Here is a 15,164-nt window from a genome sequence, read left to right on the forward strand (position 1 = left end):
TAGGATGCTGGGATCATGACCTGAGCCGAAGGCAGACGCTTAAGCATCTGAGCCACCCAGGCGCCCCTGAAATAAAAATCTTAAAAAAAAAAAAAAAAGTATGTACAGATTGTTACAAGACTCAGGGAGGGACCATGTTTGTCTGGGTTGGGGAGGAGGAAGGAGTGGATGGAAAGGCCTCTCAGAGATTTTTAGGGTGAGTAGCAGTTGACTAGATAAAAGTTTGTGTGTTAGGGAATGAGCACCTTGAGGAGATAATATTCTGTACAGATAAAACAGCATCTAAAAAGGCATAGAGGTAAGAAGCAGCATGGTATGAACAGGAAATTACAAAGAATTCTTTCCTTAGTTATGGGAAAGATTGCATCTGGAGGAATGTGGGTTGTGAAACTAAGGGAGTAGATAATATCATTAAGGGTCCTGTGTATTAAATGAGCTAAGTGGGACTTAAAGCTTTTCTTTTTTTTATAATGTTTAATTAGCAAACATATAGTACATCATTAGTTTTTGCTGTAGTGTTCAATGATTCATTAGTTGCGTATAATACCCAGTGCTCATCACCACACATGCCCTCCTTGATACCCATCACGCGGCTACCCCATCCCCCCAACCCCCACACCCCTTCCCTTCTGTAACCCTCAGTTTGTTTCCCTGGAGTCCAGAGACTCTCAAGGTTTGTCTCCCTCTCTGATTGCTTCCCAATCAGTTTTCCCTCCCTTCCTCTGTGGTCCTCTGCGCTATTCCTTATATTCTACATATGAGTGAAACCATATGATAATTGTCTTTATCTGCTTTACTTATTTCACTCAGCATAATACCCTCCAGTTCTGTCCATGTCGATGCAAATGGTAGGTATTCATCCTTTCTGATGGCTGAGTAATATTCCATCGTATATATGAAAGGGGACCCGTCTTACACTGCTGGTAGGAATGCAAGCTGGTACAGCACTCTTTTTTTTTTTAAGATTTTTATTTATTTATTTGACAGAGACACAGCGAGAAAGGGAACACAAGCAGGGGGAGCGGGAGAGGGAGAAGCAGGCTTCCCGCCGAGCAGAGAGCCTGACATGGGGCTTGATCCCAGGACCCTGGGATCATGACCTGAGCCGAAGGCAGATGCTTAACGACTGAGCCACCCAGGAGCCCCTGGTACAGCCACTCTTAACAAAACTCTTTATTTTTATTTTTTTTCTAGTTTCAAGTCTTTATTTAAATTCTAGTTAGTTAACATATAGTGTAATATTAGTTTCAGGAGTAGAATTTAGTGATTCATCACATATAACTCCCAGTGCTCATCACAAACAAGTGCCCTCCTTAATACCCATCACCCATTTAACCCATCATCCTGCCTACCTCCCCTCCAGCAACCCTCACTTTGTTCTCTTTGGTTAAGAGTCTATTTTATGGTTTGCCTCTCTCTCTCTCTCTCTCTCTTTTTTTAAGGTTTTATTTATTTATTTGACAGAGAGAGAGCACAAGTAGGCAGAGCGGCAGGCAGAGGGAGAGGGAGAAGCAGGCTCCCCGCCAAGCAGGGAGCCCGATGTGGGGCTTGACCCCAGGATCCTGGGATCATGACCTGAGCCGAAGGCAGACACTTAACTGACTGAACCACCCAGGCACCCCTGCCTCTCTCTTTTTCTCCCCCTATGTTCATCTGTTTCATTTCTTAACTTCCACATATGAGTGAAATCATATCATATGGTATTTGTCTTTCTCAAATGACTTATTTCACTTAGCATAACACACTCTAGTTCCATCCACATAGTTGCAAATGGCAAGATTTCATTCTGATAGCTGAGTAATATTCTATTGTTTGTGTGTGTGTGTGTGTGTGTTTACCACTTCTTCTTTATCCATTCATCAGTCAATGGACATTTGGGTTCTTTCCATAATTTAGCTGTTGTTGGTAATGCTGCTATAAACATCGGGGTGCATGTGTCTTTTCAAATCATTATTTTTGTATCCTTTGGGTAAATACCTAGTAGTGCAATTGCTAGATTGTAGGGGAGTTCTATTTTTAACAACCTCCATACTGTTGAGGCACCAGTTTCCATTCCCAACATCAATGTAAGAGGGTTCCCCTTTCTCTGCATTGTAGCCAACATCTATTGTTCCCTGTGTTGTTGATTTTAGCCATTCTGACAGATGTGAGGTGATATCTCATTGTAGTTTTGATTTGTATTTCCCTGATGTTGAGTGATGTTGAGCATCTTTTTGTGTGTCTGTTAGCCACCTGGATGTCTTCTTTGGAAAAATGTCTATTCATGTCTTCTGTCCATTTCTTAACTGGATTATTTGTTTTTTAGGTGTTGAGTTTGATAAATTCTTTATAGATTTTGGATACTAACCCTTTATCAGATGTGTCATTTGCAAATATCTTCTCCCATTTTGTAAGTTGCCTTTTAGCTTTGTTAATTATTTCCTTTGCTGTGCAAAAGCTTTTTATCTTGATGAAGTCTCAATAGTTCATTTTTGCTTTTGTTTCCCTTGCCTCCGGAGACATTTCTAGTAAGAAGCTGCTACAGCCAATGTCAGAGAGGTTGCTGCCTGTGTTCTTCTCTAGGATTTTGGTGGTTTCCTGTCTCACATTTAGACCTTCCATCCATTTTGAATTTATTTTTGTGTATAGTGTAAGAAAGTGGTCTAGTTTTATTCTTTTGCATGTTGCTGTCCAGTTTTCCCAACACCATTTGTTGAAGAGACTTTTTCCCATTGAATATTCTTTCCTGCTTTGTCGAAGATTAATTGACCATATAGTTGTAGGTCCATTTCTGGGTTTTCTATTCTCTTCTACTGATCTATGTGTCAGTTTTTGTGCCAGTACCATGCTGTCTTGGTGACTTCAGCTTTGTAATATAACTTGAAGTCCAGAATTGTGATGCCTCTAGCTTTGCTTTTCTTTTTCAAGATTGCTTTGGCTATTCAGGGTCTTTTGTGGTTCCATACACATTTTAGGATTGTTTGTTCTATCTCTGTGAAAAATTCTGTTGGCATTTTGATAGGGCTTGCATGAAATGTGTAGATTGCTTTGGATAGTACAGACCTTTTAACAATATCTGTTCTTCCAATTCATGAGCATGGAATGTTTTTCCATTTCTTTTTGTCATCTTCAGTTTCTTTCAGAAGTGTTGTATAGTTTTCAAAGTACAGATCTTTTACCTCTTTGGTTAGGTTTATTCCTATGTGTCTTAAGGTTTTTGGTGCAATTATAAATGGGATTGGTTCCTTGATTTCTCTTTCTGCTGCTTCATTTTTGGCGTATAGAAATGCAACAGATTTCTGTATGTTGGTTTTTGTATCCTGCGACTTTACTGAATTTGTTTATCAGTTCTAGCAGTTTTTGGGTGGAGTCTTTCAGGTTTTCTACATAGAGTATCATGTCATCTGCGAATAGTGAAAGTTTGGCTTCTTCTTGCTGATTTGGATGCCTTTTCTTTCTTTTTGTTGTCTGATTGCAGAGGCTAGGACTTCCAGGACTATGTTAAATAACAGTGGTGAGAGTGGACATACCTTTCTTGTTCCTGACCATAGAGGAACAGCTCTGTTTTTCCCCATTGAGGATGCTATTAGCTGTGGGTCTTTCATATATGGCCTTTATGATGTTGAAGATGTTCCTTCTATCCCTACTTTGTTGAGGGTTTTTATCAGGAATGGATGTTGTACTTTGTCAAATGCTTTTTCTGCATCTATTGAGAGGATCATATCATTCTTAACCTTTCTTTTATTAATGTGGTATATCACACTGATTGATTTGCAAATATTGAACCACCCTTGCAGCCCAGGAATAAATTCCACTCGATGGTGGTGAATGATTCTTTTAATGTACCATTGGACTCAATTTGCTGGTATTTTGTTGAGAATTTATGCATCCATGTTCATCAGGGATATTGGCCTGTAATTCTCTTTTTTTAGTGGGGTCTTTGTCTGGTTTTGGGATCAAGGTAATGCTGGCCTCATAAGATGAGTTTGGAAGTTTTCCTTCCATTTCTATTTTTTATTTTTTGTTTTTTAATTTAAATTCCATTAGCCAACATTCATTTCCTACTTTTGGGACATTTTGAGAAAAAAAAGGTATTAACTTTTCTTTAAATGTTTGGTAGAATTCCCACTATGAAGCCATTTGGCCCTGGACTTCTGTTTGTTGGGAGAATTTTGATTGCTGATTCAGTTTCTTTGCTGGTTAATAGATTGTTCAAGTTTTCTATTTCTTCCTGTTTCAGTTTTGGTAGTTTGTATGTTTTTAGGAATTTATCCATTTCTTCCAGATCGTTTGACTTGGTGGCATTTAATTTTTCATAATATTCTCTTATAATGGTTTGTATTTCTGTGGTGTTGGTTGTGATCTCTCCCCTCTCATTTGTGATTTTATTTATTTGGGTCCTTTTCTTTTTGATAAGTGTGGCTAGGGGGTTATCAATTTTATTATTAAAGAACCAGCTCCTAGTTTCATTGATTAGTTCTGTTGTTTTGTTTAGTTTCTATATCACTTATTTCTGCTCTAATCTTTATTCTCTTCTGATGGCTTTAGGCTTCATTTGTTGTTCTTTTTCTAGCTCCCTTAGGTGTAAGGTTAGTTTGCGTATGTGAGATTTTTCTTGCTTCTTGAAGGAAGCCTGTATTGCTATATACTTCCCTCTTATGACTGCTTTTGCTGTATCCCAAAGGTTTCCAACCATCGTGTTTTCATTTTCATTTGTGTCCATGTATTTTTTAATTTCTTCTTTAATTTCCTGGTTGAACCGTTCATTCTTTAATAGGATGTTCTTTAACCTCCATATATTTGTGGTCTTTCCACATTTTTTTCTTGTGGTTGACTTCCAGTTTCATAGTGTTGTGGTCAGAAAATATGCATGGCATGATTTCATTCTTTTTGTCCTTGTTGAGGCCTGATTTATGACCTAGTATGTGATCTATTCTGGAGAATGTTCCATGTGCACTTGAAAAGAATGTGGGGGCGCCTGGGTGGCTCAGTTGGTTAAACGACTGCCTTCGGCTCAGGTCATGATCCCAGGATCCCAGGATTCTGGGATCAAGCCCCGCATTGGGCTCCTTGCTCCGCAGGAAGCCGCTTCTCCCTCTCCCACTCCCCCTGCTTGTGTTCCCTCTCTCGCTGTGTCTCTCTCTGTCAAATAAATAAATAAAATCTTAAAAAAATTTTAAAAAAAAGAAAAGAATGTGTATTCTGCTGCTTTAGGATGAAATGTTCTTAATATATCTGTAAAGCCCATCTGGTCCAATGTGTCATTCAAAGCCATTGTTTCCTTGTTGATTTTCTGCTTTAATGATCTGTACCTTGATCTAAGTGGAGTGTTAAAGTCCCTTACTATTATTGTATTATTATCAATGAGTTCCTTTATGTTTGTTATTAATTGTTTTATATGCTTGGGTGCTCCCAAGTTGGGGGCATAAGTATTTACAATTGTTAGATCTTCTGGTTGGATAGACCCCTTTGTTATGATATAGTGCCCTTGTTAATCTGTTGTTACAGTCTTTGGTTTAAAATCTAGTTTGTCCGATATAAGTATGGCTACTCTGGCTTTCTTTTGACATCCATTTGCATGATAAATATTTCTCCATCCCCTCACTTTCAATCTGCAGGTGTCTTTAAGTCTAAAATGGGTCTCTTGTAGGCAGCATATAGATGGGTCTTGTTTTTTATTCTTTCTGACACCTGTGTCTTTTGATTGGAGCATTAGTCCATTTACATTCAGAGTAATTATTGATAGATATGAATTTGGTGCTATTTTATTACTTGTTTTGTCATTGTCTCTGGAGATTTTCTCTGTTCCTTTCTAGTCTTTGTTGCTTTTGGTCTTTCTTTCCCACTCAAAGAGTCCCCTTTAATTTTCTTGCAGGGCTGGTTTGGTGGTCATGAACTCCTTTAGTTTTTGTTTGTCTGGAAACTCTTTATCTCTCCTTCTATTCTTAATGACAGCCTTGCTGGATAGAGTATTCTTGGCTGCAGATTTTTCCCATTCAGCACGTTGAATATATCATGCCACTTGCTTCTTCCTGCCAAGTTTCTTTGGAGAGATCTGGTGTTGCTAACCTTCTTGGTCTTCCCTTATAAGTTAGGGACTTCTTTTGTCTTGTGGCTTTTAGGGTTTTTTCTTTATTTCTATATTTTGCAATTTAACTACAACATGTCTTGGTGTTGCCCTGCTTTTATTGATTTTGATGGAAGTTCTTTGTGCCTCCTGGATTTCGATGTCTGTTTCCTTCTCCAGATTAGGGTATTTTTCAGCTATAATTTGCTCAAATAAACCTTCTGCCCCCTTTCCCTCTCTTCTTCTTCTGGGATTCCTAAGATACGAATATTATCATGCTTTATGGAGTTACTGAGTTCCCAAAGTCTACGTTCGTGATCCAATATTATTCTTTCCCTTTTCTTTTCAGCTTCATTATTTTCCATAATTTTATCTTCTGTATTACTTATTTATTACTCTGGTTCTTCCATCCTTGTGGTCTTTACATCCAGTCGGTTTTGAATCCCGGTTATTGCATTTCTCGTTTTGGCCCGACTAGTTTTTAGGTCTTTTATCTCTGTGGTAAGGGACTCTCTGGTGTCTTCCGTGCTTTTCTCAAGCCCGGCTAGTATCCTTATGATTATGGCTTTAAATTTTGGATCAGGCATATTACTTATATCTGTTTTGATTAGATCCCTGGCTGTGAGTTTTTCTTGTTCTTTCTTTTGGGATGAATTCCTCCATCTTGGCATTTTGTCTAGGTCTCTGTCTTCTTCTGTATGTTAGGAAAGCCTGTTATGTTTCCCACTCCTGAGAGTAAGGGCTTTATGAAGAAGAGATCATGCACAGTCCAGGGCCTGGCACTTCAGGAAGTGTCTCTGTGCATAAATGCTGTGTGCACTCTGCGGCTGTGTTTTGGCTGCTCTGTCCCTCAGGTCAGTGGTCTATAGAGTTTCTTCCAGCCTGCGGTGGGGAGTGTTTGGACCTTGGCCAGAGTGTGGCAAGTTTTAACTAGGTGTGCTCTGGTCTGCTTGTTAAATGAGACCTGATGGTATTTCCATTAGAGCTGAAGCTTTGTAGAATTCTGTGGTCAGTAGACATGGTCCATGCAGGGGTTCTGTGCTGGTCTTCTGGGGGAGGGTCTTGCTCTCTCTCTAAAATAAGTCAATAAATCTTAAAAAAAGCAAACCTGAATTAAAATAAGGTGTCAAAACAGGCTTATTCTCAGGCACACATGCCTGAGAAAAGCAGCCCCCGCAGAGCACAGGGGCCGGGGCTTGGGGTAAGCGGTTTACCGCTGCTCCCATCGTCGCCATGCCGCTTACTGCAGTCAGTTGATGCCTAGGGGCAGGGGAGAGAAATGGCAGCAGCCCCCTCCCTCATCCCCTGAGAGGGGAGTTCATGCCCACTGCTATCTGGAAAGCCCTCCCAGAAGAGCGAACAATCTCCCTTTCAGGTGTCCCAGGTGTCCCTCAGATTCCTGCCTTCTCCCTGTCTGTGGCTGGGCCGTCTGCACACCAGGCAGTGCACGGCACCTTGGACTCTATCCCAGGTAGCCTGGCTGAGTTTTAAACTCCAAACTTTAGGGACCTGGCATGGTGGAGACCCTCACTGGTCTCTGGGGTAGGGTCTCGCTCTGCTGGGACTGAGGCAGGTTTATCCCAGAAGGGCAGTTGCGCCAAAGTGCAGGGCGTGGAGTTGGGAGTAAAGCACAGCAAAGAGCCAGTGTCCAGGTTAGGTGCCCTCAGCAGGTGTCTCTGAGCCTGTGCTGAGTGGCAGGGGAGGGAAATAGTGCCTGCTGGATCTTTTGTCCCCAGAAAGGCAATGCCACGTCTCCCAGATATACTCCAAGAAGAGGGAACCATCTCTCCCAGTGCATCCCAGGAGATCCTCAGCTCGTGCCGTCTGCCCCTGGGCTATGTGCCCTTCTCCACAGAAGCACTGCCATGCCCTCAGGGCTCCACACTAGCCATGCCGTGGACCTCTAAAACTTCAGTCTTTGAGCCCCACTGGTTGTAAAAACTCACAAAAATCAACCCCTCTTGTTTTCCCATGCAGTCGCTTTGGGGAAGTGTTTTCCTTATGCAGTCCCCCAGGGCGCTTCTCTCTGTTTCTGTCTCTCTCTCTCTCCTCTCTCTCCGTGATCAGGGCTCTCTCCCTTCCACAGCTCCCGTGATCTGTTTCTCCCCCAAACCACATCTCTGCATCTCCACCTTCCACAATGTGGCCTCCTCTCCCTCTAGTTGTGCGGGTTGTTCTGTCAGTCCTCAGTTGGACTGCTTGGGTATTCAGAATGATTTGATATTTATCTAGCTGTGTTCAAGGAACAAGGCAAGCCTAGGGACCTCCTACTATGCCATTTTAGCTCCCCTTCCCAGGACTTACAAAACTTTTGGAACAAGTGAAGGCGCACGTCATTATGAAGATTTAAAGGAAGAAGAACTCTGAATCGTATTTAGTATAAGAACTACAAGACGTTTTGAAACCTTTCTGTTATCCTTTGTTGATGCGGGGAGACCTGTCCTGTATTGAACTGAAGCATGAGGAACGAGAAGGCTGAGATGAGAAGGGGCAGTAAGGATGGATAGATATAGGGAAACTGAACATGCAACAGCAGCATTAAAATATAAATTGGAGACCGTAAAAGGTAGAATTCACACTGAAGTGTACTGAAGCAATGATGTGGAAAAAATATTTGAGAAATGTTCTGGGAACATAGGGAAAAATAGAATATGAAAACTGTGGGAGAGCTGGTAGCTATGGACAATATCAGAAGTCAGAAGGTGAGCCAGTTTTCAGGAGAGAAGATCGTGACTACTGTGTGGTGCCTAGCTGCATTTTGTCTCATTCACGAAGATACCAGACATTCCTACGTAGCAGGGTTCAAAACCATGCTGACAATTCACATAACCTCTTCAAGGAGAAAAAAACATTTAGTTGACTGAAAAACAAATCAAAATGAAGAACTTAAGAACAGAATATATGTTATAAAAAGCCTGGCAGGGTTGCTAAGGGGGACTACCAGTAAACAGAAGGCCACACAGGTTCTTAGTACAGTGCTCATCCTAGCAAACCACACAGATGGAAGAGAACACACTGATGAGTCTGAAAGGATGTGTATCTTGTGGTATCTGGATTAAAAGCAAACACTTTCCTCATGAGTTGTTATTCCCACTGGACAAAATTGTGTAATTGGGCACAAACAATTCATCTGGAAAATCTTCTCCCTCAGGCACTGTTTACCACAAGATTCAGAAGTTCAAATAAATAATATTACAGTACAGTAATTAAGAAAAGAAAAACTTCTCAGAAAAAAAGACTGAAAGGAAATACCTCAAAGTGTTAAACAAATGATTACTATGAGACTATGATTTTTTAATCTTCTGCTTCTTTTATTTTTCAGCTTTTGAAATGAGCATGTATTACTTTCAATGAAAAAACAACTAAAAATTTGATGAAAATGCTACTATTAAGTAAGAAAAAAAGGGCATAAAAATAGTGGAACGAGAACTAAAAACAATTAAGATTTCATGAAATAGTTAAATGAGAGAATGCAAATGTTATTCAAAATATGGTATTAGCTAAAACAGTGTAAAGGGGAACATTTAAAATATTAACCTTTTTCAACTTTCAAAATTCTTTAATTTTCAGAGCAGACCATAAGACAAATGGGACATCTTAATACCCTTGTGCAATGTCTTCCAACCTGAGGTAAACAGTAAGAGGACATTCTGATGACCTTCAAATGTGATGGATTTCCAGGTAATTGGAGAGTCAAGGGGTTGAGAACAGAATTCTCTTGCCTTGTGCCTTTTGTCAATGACTTGCCTGGGCTTCTTAACAACTGTCCTGTTTCGGCATCTGAAAATGGGGGTAGGCTACATCGTTAGCCACACCCACACCCAGCAGGCACCGTCTCTAGCCCACTGGGTCACCCCTGCTTCTCAGAGAACTGAACAGAAAAGCAGAAGCCCACTGTCTTGCTGACTCTGGACAGTTAGTTCCACTTGTTCATTCCCTGCCTGCCAACACTGGGCAACACAAGGTAATTCACTTCGAGCACTTTTGTTGGGAGCCTGTCTGCTCCAGCTGGGGCCTGTTAACAGCTCACCTCTTGCTTGAGGACTCCTTGAGTTCTCTGTATATGCTACTTCTGACTCAGGAAATCTTTCCAGACACCTGCCCTGACCTCATCTGTCAGAATCTAGTAGGCCCTTCACTTTGGATCCAGTTCTTGCCTACCGCCCAGCCCTAAGACATTATCTTTCTCCAGACTGTGTTCTTACTGCCGAGACATTCTGCCTGAGACTTTACCCCACAGCCACTGTCCTACCTGAGTTCAGTTCCTGGGTTGCCAGTCTCCTACCATCCTGGAGGGCACTTAGAATGTATACACTGTCTTATTTTTTAAACTCTCTACCACCAAATTCTCCTAATTAGTAAGCCTGTTTTTACCAGCTTATTTTACTTCAGGTTTTTTTTTAAAGATTTATTTACTTATTTTAGAGAGAACATACAAGCGGGGGGTGGGGGGGCAGAGGGAGAGAGAATCCTTTCAAGCAGACTCCCCACTGAGTGCAGAGCCCAACACGGGGCTTGATGCCAGGACCCTGAGATCATGACCTGAGCTGAAATCCGGAGTCGGCCTCTTAACTGACTGAGCCACCCAGGCTCCCCTTACTTCAGGTTTTTTTTTTTTTTTTTTTAACAAATATGTTTTCTGTAAATATCCTCTGGACTTGGTTTGATATCCTCATCTTTGCATTCTACTTTCATTCCCTCCTCTTCTGGGAAATCTTTCACAATTTTTCTATACTGAGTGTGTTTCTGTACCACTTAAAAATGAAAACAATTGCTTTCTCAATAGAGTTGAGAAACTCTTTGCTGGCTGGAATAGTGTCTCATACTTTTCTTATGCAACATAGGACAAAGCAACCTGGGATTTAAAAGAATAATAATAAAGTGTCCATAAGAGCAGCAAGTAAATATTTCTCTGGCTTTGCATTAGCCTCCCAACTGTGGAAACTCTGGCTTCCTCCAAACTCTTTCCCAACTAAGTCAGAGTCCCCAGGGACAGCTCAAATCTGTCTTGGAATACAGCTTTCTGGGCTACTTCATGGGTAGCCATTTCCTCCAGCCTGGGTCCCTGAGTGTTTTTCTCTCTGCCATCATATCCCACACCTCTTTTCTTCCTCTTACACTCTGGCTGCTCTGGTAAAGTCTTCTGCCACCCCCGTGCTCTGATGCATAATGTCCTTTGAGATCCCAGTTCTGTTTGGTCCTTCATCTGGTCCAGTTGAAGACAGAGTATTGCGTGCCTCTCCAACACGGACCTAAGATTCAGTTCCCTTTAGCATGAATGAGTAATTTCCCAGGAGGATACTTGAGCCATAGAGCAAGTAGTCCCCTTCACAGGCCAACCCACCAACCAAACATATTAAGGCATGTCTTGGTCATTTAAGATTGAGCCCAGGGACCATCTTCTTCAGGAAGCCTTTCCCGAACTCCCCCCTTTCCCCACCGCCATCACCTCCACCTACATAACATACGTGTCTTCCTTGTACCCTCATATGCTGAATGTGTCCTAGATACAGGTTTTATCGTGTTATATGCTAATTATCTCTTTATAAGCCTGATTCCCCATCTAAAATATGAGCCCTTTCACGGAGAGAATTATGTCTCATCATTTTTGAATTCCAAGTGTCTGGCTTAGTTCTTAGCACTAAGATCCATAGAGTCCCAAGCTGGGCCCTTAATGTGCTTATGTGCACCATGACTGATTTGGCTCAAACAATACATCGTTTTGATTAATGGCAGTTTTTCCTTTAAGAATTTCATGCCAAGGTGGTTTATTTTTTTTTTCCTTTAAGATTTATGTCAAAACAATTTATCATACATTTGGTGAGTGCTCTGTGTCCTAGGACCTGCCCTACTCCCCAGAGATACGGAGATGAGAAAGACATGGTTCCTGCTCAGAGGAGGTCACAGAAACTTCCTTGCATTTCCCTCCCTCCATTTCTCCATTCTTTCCTCCCTTTCTTCCTTACCTGGATAAATGTTCACTAAGCCTGGAATTGTGTCTAATGGAATAAATACATGTAGTAGGTTAATTACAATACAGTTCACTCAGTGCCACAGTAGAAGTTTGTTCCAGATATAGAGATAGAACAGAAGAATGCATCATACAGTTCATGGGGGATCCTGGAGGAGGTGGCTTCAGAGTGGATTATAAAGAATGGAAAGACAATCCAGATGCCCAGGTGGATGAAAGGTACTCCTGAGAGAAGAAAACATGTGAAAGGCCTAGAGATGTGAAAAAGCACGGTGTGTTTCAAAAACATTAATACTTTGGTATCTCTGCAGCATAAAGTTCAGCAGAATGGGGATAGGGTGGGGTGGGGTGAGCTGAGCTGGGAGAGGAAGCAAAGATAATGGGCAATATTTTCAGGGCTACGGTCTTTAACATTTGAGCAACAGTTTAGTTAAGAGATTGGTAGAATCCAGAATACCTGTGGTATTAATAATCCAAGTGCGAAGCCATATATTGCTATTTTCCATCCTCTTCCCTTATAGCATTATTAAGCAAGGTTCTGTGATTACCTAGCTACATTTTAATGTTCATTGTATTGGTAGATAAGAATGAAAAGAAGCCATTTCCTGGAGTTTACGGTCTTATTGAGGATACAGAATATACCCACACGAACGGTTTAGAGCGCTCACCAAGCAATCTACAGACTAGTGCGAACTAAAATTATAAAGACAATATGTAAGCATAATCTTGACATTGGGTTATAGGAATGATTAGGAAAGTGCAGGGTTACAAAGAGGCAACCTGATTTTCGGCTTAAGAGAAACAGTTTCTTTCAGAGTATAGAAAATGCAAAATTGAGGAATGGACTTATAAATCAGAAACTTTTTAATGTTCTGTAGTCTGTGTTCAAGAACTGGCCTTCTAAGTTAGACCAACAAGCATTCATCTTTGAGCTTTATAGTATAAAGAGAAGACAAATTTATTTTTTCTGTATATTTAACATTTTATTTTTTATACTTCTAGATACTTAATTTGCCTGAGAGATTGTTTATTGCTTATATGAAACAGGTCCCTATGTTTCTGCCAATCCCCTCAGTCTAGACTACACTGAGATTATCTTAGCCTCCCTTTCATCTCTTTACTCTCTAAAATGTACAATAGCTTCTGCCTTTTTCCTTGTGGAATGTGTTAACCCAACATCCTCTCCTTGTCCCACCGGTCATCACATCCCACAGCCCTCTACTTGGTATTTTTTCCTTCCATGGAGCTAGTGTGGACTTTTTGTCAGGCCATAGGGTTTCTATGCGGAGCATCCTAGAGCTTCTGATCATTATATCCCATTTCATACTTAGGTAAACTCAAATTTAGGAGGTGATGTGTTTTATCAGTCCTCCAGGAAACCTCTCCCTTTCTGTTTGTATCCGTTATAAATTATTTAAGTTCCACAATGAACATTTGCTGTTTTTGTAACTAAAATGTAAAAGTGATTCCATTTTAAAAAATCAAATTCAATAGTAGAGTCTTTAGTACCATTTCATGTTTGTTAAATTAACCTTTCTGTCTATATCTTCACACATACATACACACCACAGCGCAAAATAATGTTGAAAAACTCATACTAGTTTAAAAAGCAAGAGCCATAAAAATGTTCATACCATATGACCCAGAAACGCTACTGCTGAGGAACAACCTAAGGAAATAATTCAAAAGAAAGGAAATATAAAAAAGCTATATACAGCTTGTCTACACACAGAAAAATTGGGGAAAGATGACTTTAAAATCAATGTAAGGGGAAGAGTTAGGAAAATAATGATACGTCAACTAGATAAAATACTATTGCAACACTGGAAATGATTGTTATAAAAAACCATGTTAATAACATAGCATGTTTACAGTATAATGAGAAAAGGAATACAAAATTATATACACACTGATTACAGCTGTGTATAAAATGAATTACATGTGGATGACTAGAGGGGAAAAAAGAATAATGAAAACAGCTGTTGTTCTAGTGTGGAGTGATGGGTGAATGTTAAAATTTTATTAACTGTCTCTGCAAATTTTTCCAGTTTTTTTTATTGAAAAGTTTCAGATTGTCAACTAATTCAGATTATTCTTGTTCTGGGACTTTTACAGAAAAAGAAGAAAGCATTCTGGAATCTGAGCCCCTTTCCTCTTTCTGTCATTGGCCAAAGAATTACCCCCTAGGAAAGAAGGAAACCTTAACTACCCTAGGAAGTTATAAAAAAGAATGTTCTTGGGGCACCTGGCTGGCTTAGTCGGAAGAACTTGTGACCCTTGATCTCGGGGTTGTAAATTCAAGCCCCATATAGCATGTAGAGATTACTTAAAAAAAAGATTTTTAAAAATCTTTAAGAAGGGGCGCCTGGGTGGCTCAGTTCGTTAAGCGACTGCCTTCGGCTCAGGTCATGATCCTGGAGTCCCTGGATCGAGTCCCGCATCGGGCTCCCTGCTCGGCAGGGAGCCTGCTTCTCCCTCTGACCCTCCCCCCCTCTCATGTGCTCTCTCTCTCTCATTCTCTCTGTCTCAAATAAATAAAAGCTTTAAAAATAAAAATAAAAAAAAATAAAAATCTTTAAGAAAAATTATACATCTAAAACTAATGATGTAATGTATGGGGATTAACATAACAATAAAAAAATTTAAAAAAAATCTTTAAGAAAAATTAGAAAATTGTTGTGGTTGATTCTTTATTTATATTACTAAAGATGGGTCAAATCTTATTTTTTTTAAATGTGATAATTTTTAATAGCCACTTTATTAAGATAAAATTCATATACTATAAAACTCATCCTTTTTAAGCACACAGTCAGTGGTGGTTGGTATAATTACAGATTTGTACCACCATCACTATTTTTTTAAAGTTTTTAATTTTAAATCCAGTTAGTTAACATACAGTATAAATTTAGTTTCAGGTGTAGAATTTAGTGATTCAACACTTCCATACATCACCCACTGCTCATCACGACAAGTGCACTCCTTAATTCCCATCACCTATTTTACCCATACCCCCACCCACTTCCCCTCTGCTAACCATCAGTTCTCTATAGTTAAGAGTCTGTTTCTTGGTTTCTCTCTCACTCTTTTTCCCTTTGCTCGTTTGTTATGTTTCTTAAATTCCACATATCAGTGAATTCAAAGGGCATT

At 40.1% G+C, this 15,164-nt stretch overlaps 1 protein-coding gene across 6 annotated transcripts in view; it reads left to right on the plus strand.

The window, feature by feature from the left end:
- Positions 1–15,164, plus strand: part of DIPK1A (divergent protein kinase domain 1A) — a 124,640-nt gene that overhangs the window by 41,186 nt on the left and 68,290 nt on the right. Inside the window, exon 2 of one of the 6 annotated variants that reach the window (XM_078072752.1) lies at positions 9,617–9,727. The exons of the other annotated variants lie outside the window; for them this stretch is intronic. Coding sequence (XP_077928878.1) covers positions 9,716–9,727 — 12 coding nt within the window. The 5' untranslated portion in view covers positions 9,617–9,715. The remainder of the gene's footprint in view (positions 1–9,616; positions 9,728–15,164) is intronic. 6 annotated transcript variants of the gene reach the window in all.

This window comes from Halichoerus grypus, chromosome 5 (genome assembly GCF_964656455.1).
Source record: "Halichoerus grypus chromosome 5, mHalGry1.hap1.1, whole genome shotgun sequence".
Classification (NCBI taxonomy): domain Eukaryota; kingdom Metazoa; phylum Chordata; class Mammalia; order Carnivora; family Phocidae; genus Halichoerus; species Halichoerus grypus.